This window comes from Oncorhynchus mykiss, chromosome 6, assembly GCF_057628025.1.
Source record: "Oncorhynchus mykiss isolate SJ-2025 chromosome 6, ASM5762802v1, whole genome shotgun sequence".
Lineage (NCBI taxonomy): Eukaryota > Metazoa > Chordata > Actinopteri > Salmoniformes > Salmonidae > Oncorhynchus > Oncorhynchus mykiss.
Window position 1 is genome coordinate 32,892,648 of NC_143027.1, and position 18,556 is coordinate 32,911,203.

The 18,556-nt window shown below is 42.6% G+C and overlaps 1 protein-coding gene and 1 pseudogene across 2 annotated transcripts; one reads left to right on the forward strand and one right to left on the reverse strand.

Annotated features, from left to right (window-relative positions):
* Nucleotides 1–46: 46 nt before the first annotated feature.
* Nucleotides 47–7,083, forward strand: LOC110526889 (chronophin-like; annotated as a pseudogene).
* Nucleotides 7,084–12,151: 5,068 nt separating this feature from the next.
* LOC110525784 (alpha-ketoglutarate dehydrogenase component 4) lies at nucleotides 12,152–15,001 on the reverse strand. Of its 2 annotated transcripts, none has more exons than XM_021606209.3 (5): nucleotides 14,658–15,001; nucleotides 14,278–14,370; nucleotides 13,657–13,720; nucleotides 12,582–12,775; nucleotides 12,152–12,309 (listed from the first exon to the last, which is right to left on the reverse strand). In XM_021606209.3, exons 2-5 carry the CDS (start codon nucleotides 14,326–14,328, stop codon nucleotides 12,292–12,294), a joined length of 327 nt encoding a protein of 108 aa, XP_021461884.1. In that variant the 5' UTR covers nucleotides 14,329–14,370; nucleotides 14,658–15,001; the 3' UTR covers nucleotides 12,152–12,291. The 2 variants fall into 2 exon arrangements, with proteins under 2 accessions (XP_021461884.1, XP_021461883.1); XM_021606208.3 differs by having other exon boundaries at nucleotides 14,224–14,370; nucleotides 14,658–14,993.
* Between the last annotated feature and the right edge of the window lie 3,555 nt (nucleotides 15,002–18,556).

The window sequence follows — 18,556 nt, forward strand, 5'->3', positions numbered from 1 at the left end:
GTGGATCTCTCCCCAAAATTGGTTGCCGTCCCCTAATAGCCTAATCCCTACACTTAAGCCAAAATTAGCCTTTTGGGCCTTTAATATCTTTCCCTTTTTTTACATGCAAAAAAAGTTACATAGGCCTAAATCATTAATGGTGACACAATGTTACAACGTTAGAAATGTTGGACACGTTACATTTGTCGAACCTGTTAAAGTGCTGCCGTTTCATGGGTTTGTCATTAGGCCTACAGAAATGGCGTGGTTAAATCTGGTTTATTCTGTTGCTTGTGAAATGTCAACTGTCATTGACATGTTCAAATGGTGGTGAAACGTATTACATTGCAATAGGCTTTTGCACATTTGCAAAGACGTGGCTAGCAGACAGACATTTTTCACAAAGAAAGGGTGAGAGATTGGCTATATCGAACATTCAGAATGGCCAGCGCGCGCTTCTTCGGCTTCAAGGGATGTTGGAATTGGAGGCTCTTAAATAAAAAATCTGCTCAATGCAAAAGATTTCTTCCTCTTCGATTGCAATGGTGTGATATGCCACGGAGAAAAGCCAATAACCGGTGTGTTCCTTGATCAAACACGGCAAAAAAAAATGCAATAACCGGTGAGTTCTTTGATCAAACACAGCACTAGGCCACGGGAGAATTACGTGACAAATTCTACCGCCTGGGCTTTGATGTAATGCAAGAGCAGATATTCAGCTTCTCTTATTGTTCAGCGCTTTACCTGAGAGATGTGTCTAAGGTGCAAGGCAAGGCGTTTGTCATAGGCTGAGGGGGTGCGTAATGAATTGAGAAGCTGGCGTTCATTTTGTTGATGAAGATGACCGCACTATATTTAACTGGACATTGGCCTCAGATGTCAAATTGGTCCTTGTTGGAATTGACAGGTTGACCTTCCTTAAAATGGCCAAAGCCTCCTGCAATCTGCGGGATCCAGAGCCCGGATGGAAGGATCAGGGGCGCCGCCAGGGATTTTGGACCCCATGAAAATATATCACATTGGACGCCACCATCACAGGCCACACCAACCCTGCGCAATTGCTGTAACCACAGACCCCCAGAACCCAACCAACCCAACTCCAACTTGGCCAAGATAAAGCAAAGCAGTGCGACAAAAACAACAGAGTTACACATGGGATAAACAAATGTACAGTCAATAACACAATAGAAAAATCTGTATACAGTGTGTGCAAATTAAGTAAGGAGGTAAGGCAATTAATAGGCCAATAGTGGCGAAGTAATTGCAATTTACACTGGAGTGATACATGTACAGTTGAGGATGTGCAAGTAGAAATACTGGTGTGCAAAACAGCAGAAAAACAAAATATGGGGATGAGGTACGTAGTTGGTTGGATGGGCTATTTACAGATGGGCTGTGTACAGCTGCAGCGATCGGTAAGCTGTTCTGACAGCTGAAGCTTAAAGTTAGTGAGGGAGATATGTCTCTAACTTCAGTGATTTTTGCAATTCGTTCCAGTCATTGGCAGCAGAGAACTGGAAGGAAAGGTGGCCAAAGGGGGTGTTGGCTTTGGGGATGACCAGTGAAATATACCTGCTGGAGCGCGTGCTATAGGTGGGTATTTTGTAAATGACATCACTGAAGTCAAGAATCAGTAGGATAATCAGTTTTACAAGGGTATGTTTGGCAGCATGAGTGAAAAAGGCTTTGTTGCGAAATAGGAAGATTTAACTTTGGATTGGAGATGCTTAATGTGAGTTTGGAAGGAGAGTTTACAGTCTAGCCAGACACCTAGGTATTTATTGTTGTCCACATATTCTAAGTCAGAACCGACCAGAGGACTGATGCTAGTCGGGTGGGCGGGTGCGGGCAGTGATCGGTTGAAGAGCATGCATTTAATTTTACTAGCATTTAAGAGAAGTTGGAGGCCACAGAAGGAGTGTTGTATGGTGTTGAAGCACGTTTGGAGGTTTGTTAACACAGTGTCCAAAGAAGGGCCAGATGTATACAGAATGGTGTCGTATGCGTACAGGTAGATCAAAGAATCACCCGCAGAGCAAGAGCGACATCATTGATATTTACAGAGAAAAGAGTCGGCCCGAGAATTGAACCCTGTGTCACCCCCATAGAGACTGCCAGAGGTCCGAACAACAGGCCCTCCGATTTGACACACTGAACTCTATCTAAGAAGTAGTTAGTGAACCAGGCGAGGCCGTCATTAGAGACACCAAGGCTGTTGAGTCTGCCGATAAGAAAATGGTGATTGACTGAGTCGGAAGCCTTGGCCAGATCGATGAAGATGACTGCACAGTACGGTATTTTATCGATGGTGATTATGATATTGTTTAGGACCTTGAGCGTGGCTGAGGTGCACCTGTGACCGGCTCGGAAACCAGATTGCATAGCGGAGAAGGTACGGTGGGATTCGAAATGGTTGGTGATCTGTTTGTTCACTTGGCTTTCGAAGACTTTAGAAAGATATCGGTCTGTAAAAATTTGGGTCTAGAGTGTCTCCCCCTTTGAAGAGGGAGGTGACTGCGGCCGCTTTCCAATCTTTAGGAATCTCAGACGATACGAAAGAGGTTGAACAGACTAGTAATAGTGGTTGCAACAATGGCGACAGATAATTTTAGGAAGACAGGGTCCAGATTGTCTAGCCAAGCTGATTTGTAGGGATCCAGATTTTGCAGATCTTTCAGAACATCAGCTGTCTGGATTTGGGTGAGGAGAAGTGGGGGGGGGGGGGGGGGCTTGGGCCAGTTGCTGCGGGGAGTGCAAAGCTGTTGGCCGGGGTTGGGGTCGCCAGGTGGAAAGCATGGCCAGCCGTAGAGAAATGCTTATCGAAATTCTCGATTATTGTGGATTTATCAGTGGTGACAGTGTTTCTTAGTCTCAGTGCAGTGGGCAGCTGGGAGGTGGTACTCTTATTCTCCATGGATTTTACAGTGTCCCAAAACTTTTTGGAATTAGCTTTCCTAACTGACTGTGTGTATTGGTTCCTGACTTCCCTGAAAAGTTGCATATTGCGGGGACTATTCGAAGCTAGTGCAGTACACCACAGGGTGTTTTTATGCTGGTCAAGGGCAGTCAATTCTGTAGTGAACCAAGGGCTATATCTGTTCTTAGTTCTAAATCTTTTGAAAGGGGCATGTTTATTTAAGATGTTGAGGAAAGCACGTTTAAAGAACAACCAGGCAAATGTGCTAAAGACCATCTTTTACAGTCTAAATGTAATTTTAATGGGAAAATTCTCTTAACATTAATGAATAACTTAAAATAAATAACTTAAATATACAGTGCCTTGCGAAAGTATTCGGCCCCCTTGAACTTTGCGACCTTTTGCCACATTTCAGGCTTCAAACATAAAGATATAAAACTGTATTTTTTTGTGAAGAATCAACAACAAGTGGGACACAATCATGAAGTGGAACGACATTTATTGGATATTTCAAACTTTTTTAACAAATCAAAAACTGAAAAATTGGGCGTGCAAAATTATTCAGCCCCTTTATTTTCAGTGCAGCAAACTCTTTCCAGAAGTTCAGTGAGGATCTCTGAATGATCCAATGTTGACCTAAATGACTAATGATGATAAATACAATCCACCTGTGTGTAATCAAGTCTCTGTATAAATGCACCTGCACTGTGATAGTCTCAGAGGTCCGTTAAAAGCGCAGAGAGCATCATGAAGAACAAGGAACACACCAGGCAGGTCCGAGATACTGTTGTGAAAAAGTTTAAAGCCGGATTTGGATACAAAAAGATTTCCCAAGCTTTAAACATGCCAAGGAGCACTGTGCAAGCGATAATATTTAAATGGAAGGAGTATCAGACCACTGCAAATCTACCAAGACCTGGCCGTCCCTCTAAACTTTCAGCTCATACAAGGAGAAGACTGATCAGAGATGCAGCCAAGAGGCCCATGATCACTCTGGATGAACTGCAGAGATCTACAGCTGAGGTGGGAGACTCTGTCCACAGGACAACAATCAGTTGTATATTGCACAAATCTGGCCTTTATGGAAGAGTGGCAAGAAGAAAGCCATTTCTTAAAGATATCCATAAAAAGTGTTGTTTAAAGTTTGCCACAAGCCACCTGGGAGACACACCAAACATGTGAAAGAAGGTGCTCTGGTCAGATGAAACCAAAATGGAACTTTTTGGCAACAATGCAAAACGTTATGTTTGGCGTAAAAGCAACACAGCTGAACACACCATCCCCACTGTCAAACATGGTGGTGGCAGCATCATGGTTTGGGCCTGCCTTTCTTCAGCAGGGACAGGGAAGATGGTTAAAATTGATGGGAAGATGGATGGAGCCAAATACAGGACCATTCTGGAAGAAAACCTGATGGAGTCTGCAAAAGACCTGAGACTGGGACGGAGATTTGTCTTCCAACAAGACAATGATCCAAAACATAAAGCAAAATCTACAATGGAATGGTTCAAAAATAAACATATCCAGGTGTTAGAATGGCCAAGTCAAAGTCCAGACCTGAATCCAATCGAGAATCTGTGGAAAGAACTGAAAACTGCTGTTCACAAATGCTCTCCATCCAACCTCACTGAGCTTGAGCTGTTTTGCAAGGAGGAATGGGAAAAAAATTCAGTCTCTCGATGTGCAAAACTGATAGAGACATACCCCAAGCGACTTACAGCTGTAATCGCAGCAAAAGGTGGCGCTACAAAGTATTAACTTAAGGGGGCTGAATAATTTTGCACGCCCAATTCTTCAGTTTTTGATTTGTTAAAAAAGTTTGAAATATCCAATAAATGTCGTTCCACTTCATGATTGTGTCCCACTTGTTGTTGATTCTTCACAAAAAAATACAGTTTTATATCTTTATGTTTGAAGCCTGAAATGTGGCAAAAGGTCGCAAAGTTCAAGGTGGCCGAATACTTTCGCAAGGCACTGTACATTAACCTCTTCAATTAAAATAAATGAACATGATCATCTATAGAATGATATAACAAACAAAATAATAAAATCAGCAGCAGATTTTTTGAACTAAGTACCAACTAGAAAATAAGCAGCTGTAAAAGTGGAAATGGAAAACAAAATGGAAATGGAAAGGCCTGATGGTGGCGCTAGAGGAAAGGTCAAGAGGTCACCAAATCAATAGGGTTCTTCCACTTGGGGTCTTGATTGTGCACAACAAATGTTATGGCAATCCAGCCATTACTTTGAGATATATCTTGCACTCCGTCTGTTCTCAGTCTTGTTCTCAGCCTGTGGGCATCATGTGTGTAGTGATCCAATATCCAAAGCCATGCCATTTAATAACAGTTATCACTGGCTCTTGCTCAGCCTTACTCACCAAGAGTCCAGCGCCGAGCCTTCTTGCTAGCAAAGTCACTGATCAAGTCTTTGAAGTCCAGCTTTCTAGCTAACTGACTTTCAATGGACAGCATGGCAAGACTGCAAAGCCTGTCCATAGTGGACCTCAAATAGTTTTTAAAAATCAGTTTTAGCTCACTGAAAGCTCTCTCACCACCAGCAACAGTCACAGGCAGTGTGCAAAATATACGTAAAGCAATGCACACTTCTCCAACAATGCTTTGCAGCTGCATCATACAAATTGCGTTCAGGAGACCAAGAGGGGACACATTAGAGGGGAAAGTGGCAGCATATACAGTGTTCAGGTGTCTTACTTCATGATGAAACTCAGGTGTAAGATCTCTGGAATACTTAATGATCAGTGGATGGTACACAGAAGGGACTTTATCCTCACTAATCTGCCCAACTTTCAGAACAGCAGAAAATGATTCTACAATGTTTGCAGTGGTGTGGAACCTAGTGTCCAAGTCACTTATGATGTTGTCCATAGCAGTAAAAAACACTGTGTTCGGAAACACCGTTGCTGCACTGCCCTGAGCTGTCTCCTCTTCAGAGGTCTCATCATGGAATCTCTTCCTTTTCCTCTGGCGGCTGTGTTCCTAAATTGAGGTGCAACATTCATTTGCGTAGCAATCAGTGTTGCCTCAGACAGGAGAGACCCCCATCCATCTCTAAGAGACTGCATCTCTTCCTTTAAGGCTCTGATATTGGCTGCATCTGTGTAAAGTGAGATTTTTCCTGTGAGATTCCCGTCCTCAATGTATTGCAGTACCTGCAACTATGCCAATTGACATGTCATTCAACACAATGCTGCTCACCTCCTTCGGTTGGGAGTTGGGCTGGTTCAGGGGTATGGGGATGGGGAGACAGGGCTGGTTCAGGGGTATGGGGATGGGGAGACAGGGCTGGTTCAGGGGGGTGGGGATGGGGAGACAGGGCTGGTTCAGGGGTATGGGGATGGGGAGACAGGGCTGGTTCAGGGGGATGGGGAGACAGGGCTGGTTCAGGGGGGTGGGGATGGGGAGACAGGGCTGGTTCAGGGGTATGGGGATGGGGAAACAGGGCTGGTTCCGGGGTATGGGGATGGGGAGACAAGGCTGGTTCAGGGGTATGGGGATGGGGAGACAGGGCTGCTTAGCCTGAAGCTGCATCTGTTGGGCCTGGCACCAGGCAGGGACAACTGATTTAGTATGAATAGCTTGCTAAACGTTCGCCTGCATTGATTAAATGTTGGCTAAAAGAGGAGCAAAATGTAAACACTCAGAATTTTCTGTGAAGATATTAAGTAACTAATGTTAGGGGAGCAAGAGTAGCCTATTTCAATACAGAGGCTCTCTGGGTGTTTACTTTTTGCCAAAATCAAGAAAATAAAAAGAAACAGTTTTATTAGTACATTGTAAATGTGTGTGTGTGAGTGAGTGAGTGAGTGTGTGAGTGAGTGAGTGAGAACATACTCTATTTCCAATTCTCATCTCTCTCTGTCTGGTTCTGGGTGTCTGACAGCATTCTTGGAGGTGGCCACAGGCAGGAAGGCAACGGTGATCGGCAAGCCCCTTTGAGTGCATCTCCAATCAGTTCAGAGTGAACCCAGCCTAGAGCCTTGTGGTGGGGGACCTTATTGAGTCTGGAGACAGAAATGCTGTTTGTGGACAACTGTGGCCTGGATACCATGCTTACACTCACAGGTACAGGGTGAAGACGGCCCAGGAGGAGAGATTGATCTCTCCACAAACCACAGCTTTGTGCCAGACGATGTTGTTAACACTATTGCTGACTTCATACTGTGACGCCCTGAATTTTTCTCAACTGTATCAGTGGCCCACCCTGCGAATGGGGCGCTTCCCCTTTAATTCCCTATTAAATAGCCAGCATCAGTCGGTTGTGACAGTGGCGCGAGAGAGCTTCCAACCCTCAGCTTGGAAGCTCGTTCATACCCAGTTTGTTTTTGTTGTATTTAAAAGCGTGTACTGTAGCCGTGGCGCAGAATCAAACCAGTATCGGATCTACTTTGGTCTCAGCTGTTTTAGACTTTCTCTGCTGGAGAAATGTGGCGGATTGGATTGTCTGACTGACCACAACTGTTTTGCATACGGTAATTCTTAATTTGTTTTGGGGTGATTTATACCGTGTTGGTTTGTGTTCCCTTGACACCCAAAAGTGCTCGTTACATTTTGAACGCTTAGTAACAGGTAAATGGTTAAATCCACTCACTTATCAACAGAACATCCCTGGTCATCCCTACTGCCTCTGATCTGGTGGACTCACTAAACACACAGGCTTTGTTTGTAAATAATATCTGAGTGTGACCCTGGCTATCTGTACATTTAAAAAAAATCTGGTGCCATCTGGTTTGCTTTTATGATTTATACTTAAGTATTTTTTTTAGCAGTTACATTTACTTTTGATACTTAAGTATATTTTAAACCAAATACTTTTAGACTTTAACTCAAGTAGTATCTTAGTATCTGTCTTTCACTTTTACTTGAGTCATGCTCTATTAAGGCACATTTATGTAAGTATGAAAATTGGGTACTTTATCCACCACTGTTTTTACAGGAGTCCTTTGAATTGGTACAGACTTGAAAGGCTGGACGGACTCATTCCCAGACAAACAAAAAGGAGAATCAATATTTTCTCTGGTAGGTACAACCTACCTGGCACCCCGATCAAAAAACAACCAAGTCAAAACCGTTACATAAAAAATGGCACCCCTTATGGGACTTCGCAACATAGAGAATTAACCAAAGCAAATCTTTCGTGTGGAATTTAAACAATGGATTCAACTCAAGACAATGTGCTCATCCATATCCTACCTGTCAATGGGAATACCCAGGTTCATTCTGAAAATGGAGTTGACAATGCAAATAATGTGACTACTGAGGATGTGAATGAAGATAATGGAGTTGATTTGGGCCAGCATACATTAAAGTAACATGTACAAAGTTTCCATCCTCTGCCTTGTGCGTTCTACATGTGATTTTAGAAACTACAAGAGGAAATTGTTTATATAACTGTGCACAGTAAGTGGTCACCACCCCCTTGAGTGAGGTCAGAGAGTGTGTCAGCGTGACAGAACCTCCCCTTTGAACGAAGGTTGCCAGGTGCACGGCGTTTCCCCCGGCACATTGGTGCGGCTGGCTTCCGGGTTGGATGCGCGCTGTGTTAAGAAGCAGTGCGGCTTGGTTGGGTTGTGTATCGGAGGACACATGACTTTCAACCTTCGTCTCTCCCGAGAAAAAGGTGTAAAATTCAAAAAAAAAAATATATAAATCTAAAAGTTTAAATTCAACTAATGCAAGAGCCTTTAACTTCCATCATCAACTAAGTAAAATACATTGGCCTAAAAATGTATGTTCTTTCAATCACAATCTCTCTACTTCACCTGTCTGCCTCCCTTTCTATCTATCTTGACTTGAGCTGTCGCTAGTGAAGTATCAACTAGCCTATTCCGGGCCCCGAATTTCCTGTGCTAGTGAGCTCGGGAGTTTTTTTATGACATTTCCACTGGATACATGGAATCATCAGATCATGATAAACAGACTTCGTTGACTTACTGTGTACGGTGAAGAAAAAAATACTGAGAAGCTCAGCTTATTAGTGGTGGACGTGGTGAGTTAAATCAATCAGAATCTCCAAATGGGCACTTTCCTACATTTGTGTGCAGCAGGCTAACTTTATCAGGACAAATAACCCAGGCACATTGCTCACATGGAGCATTCCAAACAAAAGACAATGAAACAAATTACAAAACTCGTAAATGATGGTTATGAAATAAACCAAAAGTTGTTTCTCACAAGTGTTGTAGGTTGTGAACTCTGCAAACAATGTTTACATTTACTAGGCCTTTTGAGTCATTTAGCAGATGCTCTTATCCAGAGCGACTTAGAGTTAGTGCATTCATCTTAAGATAACTAGGTGGGACAATCACATATCACAGGCATAGAAAGTAAATTGTTCCTCAATGTAGCTGTCAGAGCTAGGTGGGAAGATGGGCAGGCACTCTGCTGCCCTAGCTTCAGAGGGAAGCTGGTTCCACCATTGGACAGATAAAAGCTTGGACTGGGCTGAGTCGGAGCTGCCCTTCCATTGGGGTGGAAGGGCCGAGAGACCTGAGGTGGCAGAACGGAGTGTTCGGGTCAGGGTGTAGGGTTTGAGCATAGCCTGAAGGTAGGGAGGGGCAGTTCCTCTTGCTGTTCCGTAGGTAAGCACTATGGTCTTGTAGTGGATGCGAGCTTCAACTGGAAGCCAGTGGAGTGTGCAGAGGAGCAGGGTGACATGAGGGAACTTGGGAAGGTTGAAAACCAGGCGGGTTGAGGTGTTCTGGGTAAGTTGCAGGGGTTTGGTAGCACAAGTGGGGAGACCAGCCAACAGCAAGTTGCAGTAGTCCAGACGGGTGCCTGGATTAGGACCTGCGCCACTTCCTGTGTGAGGGGAAAAGTCGTACTCTACGGATCTTGTAGAGCATGAACCTGCAGGAGCGAGTCACTGCTTTGATATTTGCAGAAAACAACAGGGTGTTGTCCAGGGTCACGTCAAGGTTCTTTGCACTATGGGAGGGCGACACTGTAAGAGTTGTCAACTGTGATGGAGGTCTTTGAGCGGGCAGGCCTGCCCTGGGAGGAAGAGCAGCTCCATCTTGTCGAGGTTGAGCTTGAGGTGGTGGGCCGACATCCAAGCTGACATATCTGCTACACACGCAGAGATGCGTTTCGCCACCTGGGTGTCAGAAGGGGGAAGGAGAAAAGTAGTTCAGTGTCATCCGTATAACAATGATAGGAGTGACTTGTGTATAGAGATAAGCCAAGTGACTTGTGTATAGAGAGAAGAATAGAGGGCCTAGAACCGAGCACTAGGGGAACCAGTAGTGAGAGTATGTGGTGCAGACAGATCCTCTACACGTCACCTTGCCAGGTAGGATGCAATCCAAGTGTGCATAGCCTTAGACACCCAGCCCTGAGAGGGTGGCGAGGAGTATCTGGTGGTTCACGGTGTCAAAGGCAGCAGATGGATCTAGGAGGAAGAGAACAGAGGAGAGTCAGCTTTGGCAGTGCAGAGAGCCTCCGTGACACAGAGAAGAGCAGTCTCGGTTGAGTGACCCGTCTTGAAGCCTGACTGGTGTGGGTCAAGAAATTTGTTCTGAGAGATGAGAAAATTGATCAGAGACAGCAGTGTTTTGGAAAGAAAAACTATGTAATGGGGAATTTATCAAAATAACGACATTATCTTGATACATTTTTTTTATTTTTTATTTCACCTTTATTTAACCAGGTAGGCTAGTTGAGAACAAGTTGTCATTTGCAACTGCGACCTGGCCAAGATAAGGCATAGCAGTGTGAACAGACAACACAGAGTTACACATGGAGTAAACAATTAACAAGTCAATAACACAGTAGAAAAAAGGGGAGTCTATATATACATTGTGTGCAAAAGGCATGAAAAGGTAGGCAAATAATTACAATTATGCAGATTAACACTGGAGTGATAAATGATCAGATGGTTATGTACAGGTAGAGATATTGGTGTGCAAAAGAGCAGAAAAATAAATAAATAAAAACAGTATGGGGATGAGGTAAGTGAAAATGGGTGGGCTATTTACCAATAGACTATGTACAGCTGCAGCGATCGGTTAGCTGCTCAGATAGCAGATGTTTGAAGTTGGTGAGGGAGATAAAAGTCTCCAACTTCAGCGATTTTTGCAATTCGTTCCAGTCACAGGCAGCAGAGAACTGGAACGAAAGGCGGCCAAATGAGGTGTTGGCTTTAGGGATGATCAGTGAGATACACCTGCTGGAGCGCGTGCTACGGATGGGTGTTGCCATCGTAACCAGTGAACTGAGATAAGGCGGAGCTTTACCTAGCATGGACTTGTAGATGACCTGGAGCCAGTGGGTCTGGTGACGAATATGTAGCGAGGGCCAGCCGACTAGAGCATACAAGTCGCAGTGGTGGGTGGTATAAGGTGCTTTAGTGACATATTGACACTTTTCACTGACAGCTGCAACTCAGCTAATTCTATTGCCGCTCGCGCAACCCAAATTGGAGGCTTCCCAAATAGGCATTTTTTATAAGAAGCTAATGATCCTCTGTGGCTAAGTCATGCTCCCTGGTGAAGTATTTTGAATGTATTATTTAGAAGTAATTACATAATTTTGGCAAACCATCCATTTACTTTAGAGGAAGCCAGCATCCGAACAGTGCACTGTGCCCCTGCCAACTTTCCTTTCCAATTCGCAAGTAGCTGAAACCAGAGATCTGTATATAATGACCAGATGCTCATGTCTCCACCCTAACAATGTGAGTCTTTGTCCCAAAGTTGGTTGGAGCGCAAGTCCTTTCGCTTCACCACCCCTGCTGAAACTAATGCGCGAAACGGCACCCCTCTGTCTCACTATATGTAGTACATGTAACTGACGCTGTATAGTGTGACATGCCATAATCGTTTTGTCAAGATATCAGATACATGGTCTACAGATACTGAGAGGCACCGCTTCACTCACACAGATGTTTCATCTGACAATGATGCGTCTTACGGTCAAAATTCAGTCTGGTCCTTGTTTGGATGTGGTATCATAAAAATGCAGAGCAAAATGTGCAACTAAGAAAGCACCTTTGGATTTGGACAACAATAGTGTAGAGATGGGAAAACTTACTGGTCAATTAAAAACTAATGTACAGTGGATCATGCCAACATTCACATCAACCTTAAAGGATTTAATTAAGTGAAGGTGTGAAATAATGGGCACTGAATGAGGTGGGTGCTGAACAAATAAATGGTGATAGAGATTTATTGTAATTGCTTTTCTTCCAAGACAATTAAATTAAAAATGTCCATTGAAATAAATATCTACACAATCACATCTTTAAAAATATACTTTATTTGTACAGTTTCAGTTATTATAGTATTATTCTGTGTCTGAGGTGTGGCAGCAGGTCCTCTCTTGTTGGGGAACAAAATTAGGCAAAAACACAAACTGATTTCCACAGGTAAGGACTTATCACTCTGGTCCACCACGCTGGAAAAGATAAGAAAACAAAAGAATTGGTGGTTAGTGAGATCTTCCCTGTATTGCAAGACTCGGGTAACAACAGTTAATGCACTTTGAGTACTCAGAATGCCTTCTCTAAAACTATGGGGTAAACCAAAAGCAGAGATCTAATTAAAGTACAGGCCCAAACCATGAGTGTAACTGTATGTCACAAAAATATCACCCCTTTCAGTATTTGTATGAACACTTAAAAAAAAAAGAATTACAGCACTTCTTCAGTGCCCCAGCTAGGCACTCACCTGAATATAGTCCATCTCGTCTGTTTCCAATGCCCTCCTGCGGTATCTCTGGGGGAGTTCCTTCACTGTGGCCACACTGTCTGGGGTTCCAGAGAGTAGAGTGACAGGTCTGGGGGGTCTCGATAACAGCGGCGGTGCTACAACTGGAGGTGAACTTGGAGAGCCGACTGCTAATGTTTTAAGAGTCTCTTGGACTGAAACAGAGGAAAAGGTTGTTTTAAAACATTAGCCGAATAGGTAGCTTTAAATCAGTGATGTTATTGTTTTAGACATCCAGTGTTTATTCTACAAATATTTCCAGCAGTGGCAAATTTAGTGTGTGTGTGTGTGGGGGGGGGGAATAAAAATAGCAGTTTCAAATCAAATTTCCTGCACTTACACACATTTTGCCATGGCTTATTCTATCAGAGTGACTCAAAATCAATGGGGGCCCCATGCCATACTATATTTGGAATTTCAGATTGTTCGTTCTCAGGGATTCTTATTTAAAAAATATTACTCCATTATCCTTTCTGAATACTTTCTGGTTTTAGTCATTTAAGTATACACTGAAAGTTACCATCCAGTGCACCGCTGCTAAATGCACATAGGTGAAACACTGGACATCCTTTGTGTTTTATGTTATTTTATTCATTACTCATAGCACTATTTTATAATGAAATTGGAAAGGACTAAAACAACCTCTTACTAAAATACACTGGGGTTGACAAAAGGGAAAACAAGTCAGTGTTTCCAACTTTGATTTGAAAAGCGCCTGAAAACAATACCCAGGTTTTCCAACAACAAAATGTCAAACCGATAGAGGAAAACGTTGAAGGCAGACAGCTACAGAGAAATAATTACAATTGTACATTGTTTGACACAGTTTCTACTGTCTATCGAGTTAAAGTTGATACAACCAAACAATATTCAACCAACAGGCTACATTTTGACTAACAACGCACAATTGCATAAAGTAGCTGTGTCCCTTAACAGACAAAGGGTGGAATGTCCTCTTCAATAGGGTTAGCACTACCCATGGACGAAAAAAATAACAATAGGTAGTGCAACATCACACTGGCAAGTTCTTACTCACCACTCAGCCTGGGGACCCCCTCTCTGCTGGGAAACTTCATTAGCGGAGCATGAGGTTTCACAGCCTGAAAGGTAGTCGAATGAAAACAGACAAGTTACTCAATCACTTCAAGACTTCTCTTTTGCAACCAGACAATCCTATATTGCTTATTGCTATGAATTGAAAGCAATACCATATAGCAGTAGGCGAACAAAATGTTTATCATTGCCTTGAATAAACTGCCAGATAAATTGGGTAGCTAGAGTAGACACTGACAGGGAGAACTACTGATCAGCGAACGTGCTATTTCTAGCCTTAGTTCAACGACTAACCGTGTATGGCAGTTAACATGGCATTAGTTCGTTTGAACTGAGTAAGTCAACTTTTACGTACATGTACATGATAGTTAGTAGCTAGCTACGTGCTCAAGCTTTTGAATTACATGCAGACCAACAAGGGCATTAGCATGGGTAGCAAGCTCGTTAGTTTGGGGATGCACAGCAAAAACAAAGCGAAAACAAATGTCGTTGACTTCTGACCTTGGAAATCGCAACTTGCATTGACTATTGAACTTTTAAAAGTACTCACTTGAGTTACAAGTGTTGTTGCAGTGCGATAAATATCCAAGTTTGACAAGCGTACCTGTACCACCCGTCCAACTGCAGCCATTGTGCTACTGACTTTGCCACCCATGTCCTCGCGGGTCTTCTTCCGGGTGAAAACAATCCTCAGTTCCTAAAAGTACCAGAAGAGGGAGTTGTCATGTGAAAATGGAAAATGACTATGTCCGCAGTATATAAACCATAGGTTTAGAACAACGGTATGTGATAGGAGACATTCTACTGCATGGATGCTAATGTGAGCTATCAAAAAGCTAATGGGGCATCGGAGGATAACACCATCCCATTCAGAGGAAAATACACAATAAAACATATCTTAGACATGTATACGAATTTCAAACCCGGCCAGATCAGATCTAATGTCTTAAAAAGTTGAGTTAATTGTAACATACAATGTCTTACCTTCGGCTTGATGTTGTCAGCTGAAAGTAGGTTATATTATTCGAAAACAAAATAAACGTTCAGGTCAGTTTCCCAGGCCATACTGTCAAACCATGACGTTTGTTTGCACCGAGTTGATTTCTAAGAATAGCAATCGGACAAAATGCTGGTAGCAGACAAATTCCATCAACCAATTTGAGCTATTCAGTGCCCATTGAAAATGAACCTCGTTTTACATGTTAAAATAAGCACTATAGACAATGGTGAACCAAACGCAGCTAGCAAAGGCATATAACCTTCATATCTATCTTTCAGTCAGCCTAGAGATTGCTGAAGGGGGCGGGGGGGTTGCTGAATAATTATCTGGTCACGTGATTAGTGGTAACTTCCGAGCGGTACATTCAAAGGTCGCACCAAGAGCCTATCATACAGCCTAACATGGACTATATAGGGAATAGGGTGCCATTTGACACAACCACTGTCTTATTGGAATCAAACAGCTCCTCCTAAACTGGCTTTGAGAAGGAAAACAAATATTAGCACTACCCATTGATCTACTTTGGGATAGATTTCAATGCGTTTGCACTGTTTGTCAAAAGTGTCAGTCACACAAACCAGAAATGGGTATCAGTTGTTAACCCACTGATGTTGTAATTACACTGCACCTGCCAATGGAAAAAAACATGTAAATGCATGTTTTAAGCATAACTCGATGTATAGAGTGGGGCCTGTATTTTTTTTCCCCAGAGCAATGAGGGAACTGACCAATCGTAGCCTAGACCTTTGTTCAAAGATGAAGACACTTCAACAGGTGGGTGCATCTGTTATCAATATGGTTGGACAATGGATGTTTTCACCAATCTGTGTGACCGTAACTAACTGCTTTATAAATTAGAACAGAATGTTTATTGCTTTCATCATAAAAATGGTCATTGGCATAGTTCTGCTGCTGTATTGTGTTACCAACTGTTGTGGATTTATGGAATGTTATTTCTGACCTCTTGTTTGCTTTGTCAACAGGAATCATATGAGCTTCAAGACCAAATCACAGACCTACAAAAAGCAGAGGCTAGGTATTTCATCATCCACACTATGGATGCTTTACCATGGAGGATATATAGGAATTCACTAAATGTTATTGAAGATATTCAATCACCTTTTAGTTCATGTTTTCATACTTTGCCCTGTAGTTCAGGTGGAGCAGAGAACTGAATAAAAAAATGAAACTCCTTCAAACATATTTAAATCGTTTGCATTTTATTTTTCTCCTCTGCAGATCCAAAGCGTCTCACTCATGAGAAGATGGACGAGTGAAGAGGGAGCCTCCCCGAGGCGAAGTACAGAAACATCCTGCAGAAAGGCCAGTCTCACCGAGAGAAATACCAGAAGATGGCCACCATCACACAGAATGTCCTGCGGGTAAATGGGCATTTTTCTATCTTTAAGAATACATTTATTTTTATTCTTAAGATGTGTCCCAATCTCTTTTTTCTGAAGTGTGCACTCATTCACTTCTTCTCACAAGTCTAAAAGCATTGGATTGGTGGAGTCATGGGCTAGTGGGAATTTCCACCATATTTCTTATACCAGTCGTTTCCTTTCAAACCAGTAAAGGGAAGTGAACTACTGCACACTTCGGGAGGAAGAGGATATCATTGGGACACAGTCTTTGTGCAAAGAGAATGACAGCATATTACCGGTTTTTGTTATGTCAAAATCATGTTGCGATGTTTTCTCCAGGGGATCATCATTGCCAGTAAAGTGAACTGGCGAGATGACCACCAAACTGAGAGCCATCGCCATGACGTTGGAGGACATTCCCATCTGAGGAATGAGTAGTCAGCATGGAAGGAAAAGTAATTGTAACATTGTTTAAGCATATGTACAGTTATCAGAAGCTGTAGTGAGAGAGAAGGAACAAAGTGTTGATATCACAGTAATGTAAAACACATACATAATACACTGCTTCAGAGATGGACATTTGTACTGCAGTTGCACTGCATTTTGTATTGACCTTAACTTGAGTTATGAATGAATCTACTAATCATCGGTTTGAAATATGTTATTCTATTGAAATTATGGAAAATAAATGATGCATGATGAAACCACAGGAGTATGGCTCTGCCAGTAGGTGCGGTACAAACTAATCGGCCACGGTCTCTACCATTCTAATTACTGCAGAAGTAAAAAATATTTCCTGTAGACTTGACACTCCAAGTCATGATATATTTTTGGAAATATTATTGCGACTCATAATTGTGTAATTTTGTCATTCTTTGCATGTGTCTCTCAGCCGACTCAAATAATGACAAGGTAGAGCAGAAAAAACAACCAAGTAGTCAAAAATTCAAGGCTTGTTTAGTAGCTAACTAGCATTAATGTGCCAGATGTTTTTTAACTAGATATACTGAACAAAAAATATAAATGCAACCATTTCAAAGATTTTACTGAGTTACAGTTCATATAAGGAAATCAGTCAATTGAAATAAATTCCTTAGGCCCTAATTTATGGATTTCACATGACTGGGAATACAGATACCTTTTTAAAAAATGGGCCGCACAATGGGTCTCAGGATCTCGTCACGGTATTTCTGTGCATTCAAATTGCCATTGATAAAACGCAATTGTGATGGTTGTCCATAGTTTATGCCTGTCCGTACTATAACTCCACCGCCACCATGGGGCACTCTTTTCACAACGGCGACATCAGCAAATCGCTCGCCCACACAACGCTATACACACATTTGCGAGAAATAAGATGTGTATGGAACATTTATGGGATATTTGATTTCAGTTTATGAAACATGGAACCAACACTTCACATTTTGCGTTTATATTTTTGTTCAGTGTAGATAGCTAGCCATAACTGGCTGGATATCCATCTAGCCAGTGTACATAAACATCCATGTATAAACAAACTCCCTTACTTGACAACTTCCTTCACAATAGCTCTGCTCCGCAAAACGCAATTAGTATGAAAACCCTGAAGTCTGCCGACACTGCATCGCAGTGAATGCTGTACGGCAAATTCAGATGCAGATTGACCATGCAGAGTCTTTTAGAGTAAATCATCTGCGTTTCGGTTCGATGAGATACGATTCGACGCACTAGCATGTTTTTACTGAAACACATTCATTTTCCATTCTAAATTCAAATCTGCTGCTATTGGAGCTTACGAGGTGGGCCTCTGAGTTGGATCTGTCTTCGTGTGTGTGGAAATGGTATATAGTGCCTTCGGAAAATATTCAGACCCTTTAATTTTTCGACAAAATATTAAATATATTTTTTCCCCTAGTCAATCTACACACCTTACCCCATCGTGACAAAGCAAAAACAGGTTTTAGACTTATGCTAATTCATACAAATAAAATATCACATTTAAATAAGTATTCAGACCATTTACTCTGTACTTTGTTGAAGCACCTTTGGCAGTGATTACAACCTCAAGTCTTCTTGGGTATGACGCTACAAGCTTGACACACCTGTATTTGGGGAGTTTCTCCCATTCTTCTCTGCAGATCCTCTCAAGCTCTGTCAGGTTGGATGGGGATTGTTGCTGCACAGCTATTTTCAAGTCTCTCTAGAGATGTTTGATCGGGTTCAAGACCGGGCTCTGGCTGAGCCCCTCAACGACATTCAGAGACTTGCCCCGAAGCCACTCATGCGTGGTAATGGCTGTGTCCTTGTCCTGTTGGCAGGTGAACCTTCGCCCCAGTCTGAGGCCCTGAGAGCTCTGGAGCAGGTTTTCATCAATGATCTCTCTGTACTTTACTGCATTCATCTTTTCCTCAATTCTGCCTGGTCTCCCAGTCCCTGAAAAACATCCCCACAGCATGATGCTGCCACCACCATGCTTCACCATAGGGATGGTGCCAGGTTTCCTCCAGATGTGACACTTGGCATTCAGGCTAAAGCGTTCA

Bases quoted from the DNA above. Each gene is read 5' to 3' on its own strand.
- LOC110525784 (XM_021606208.3), bottom strand. From the start codon at position 14,328: ATGGGTGGCAAAGTCAGTAGCACAATGGCTGCAGTTGGACGGGTGGTA. The intron at 13,721-14,223 runs GTGAGTACTTTT...ACTACCTTTCAG, and splicing joins CAACAACACTTGTAACTCAA to GCTGTGAAACCTCATGCTCC. The intron at 12,776-13,656 runs GTGAGTAAGAAC...CCTCTGTTTCAG, and splicing joins GGGGGTCCCCAGGCTGAGTG to TCCAAGAGACTCTTAAAACA.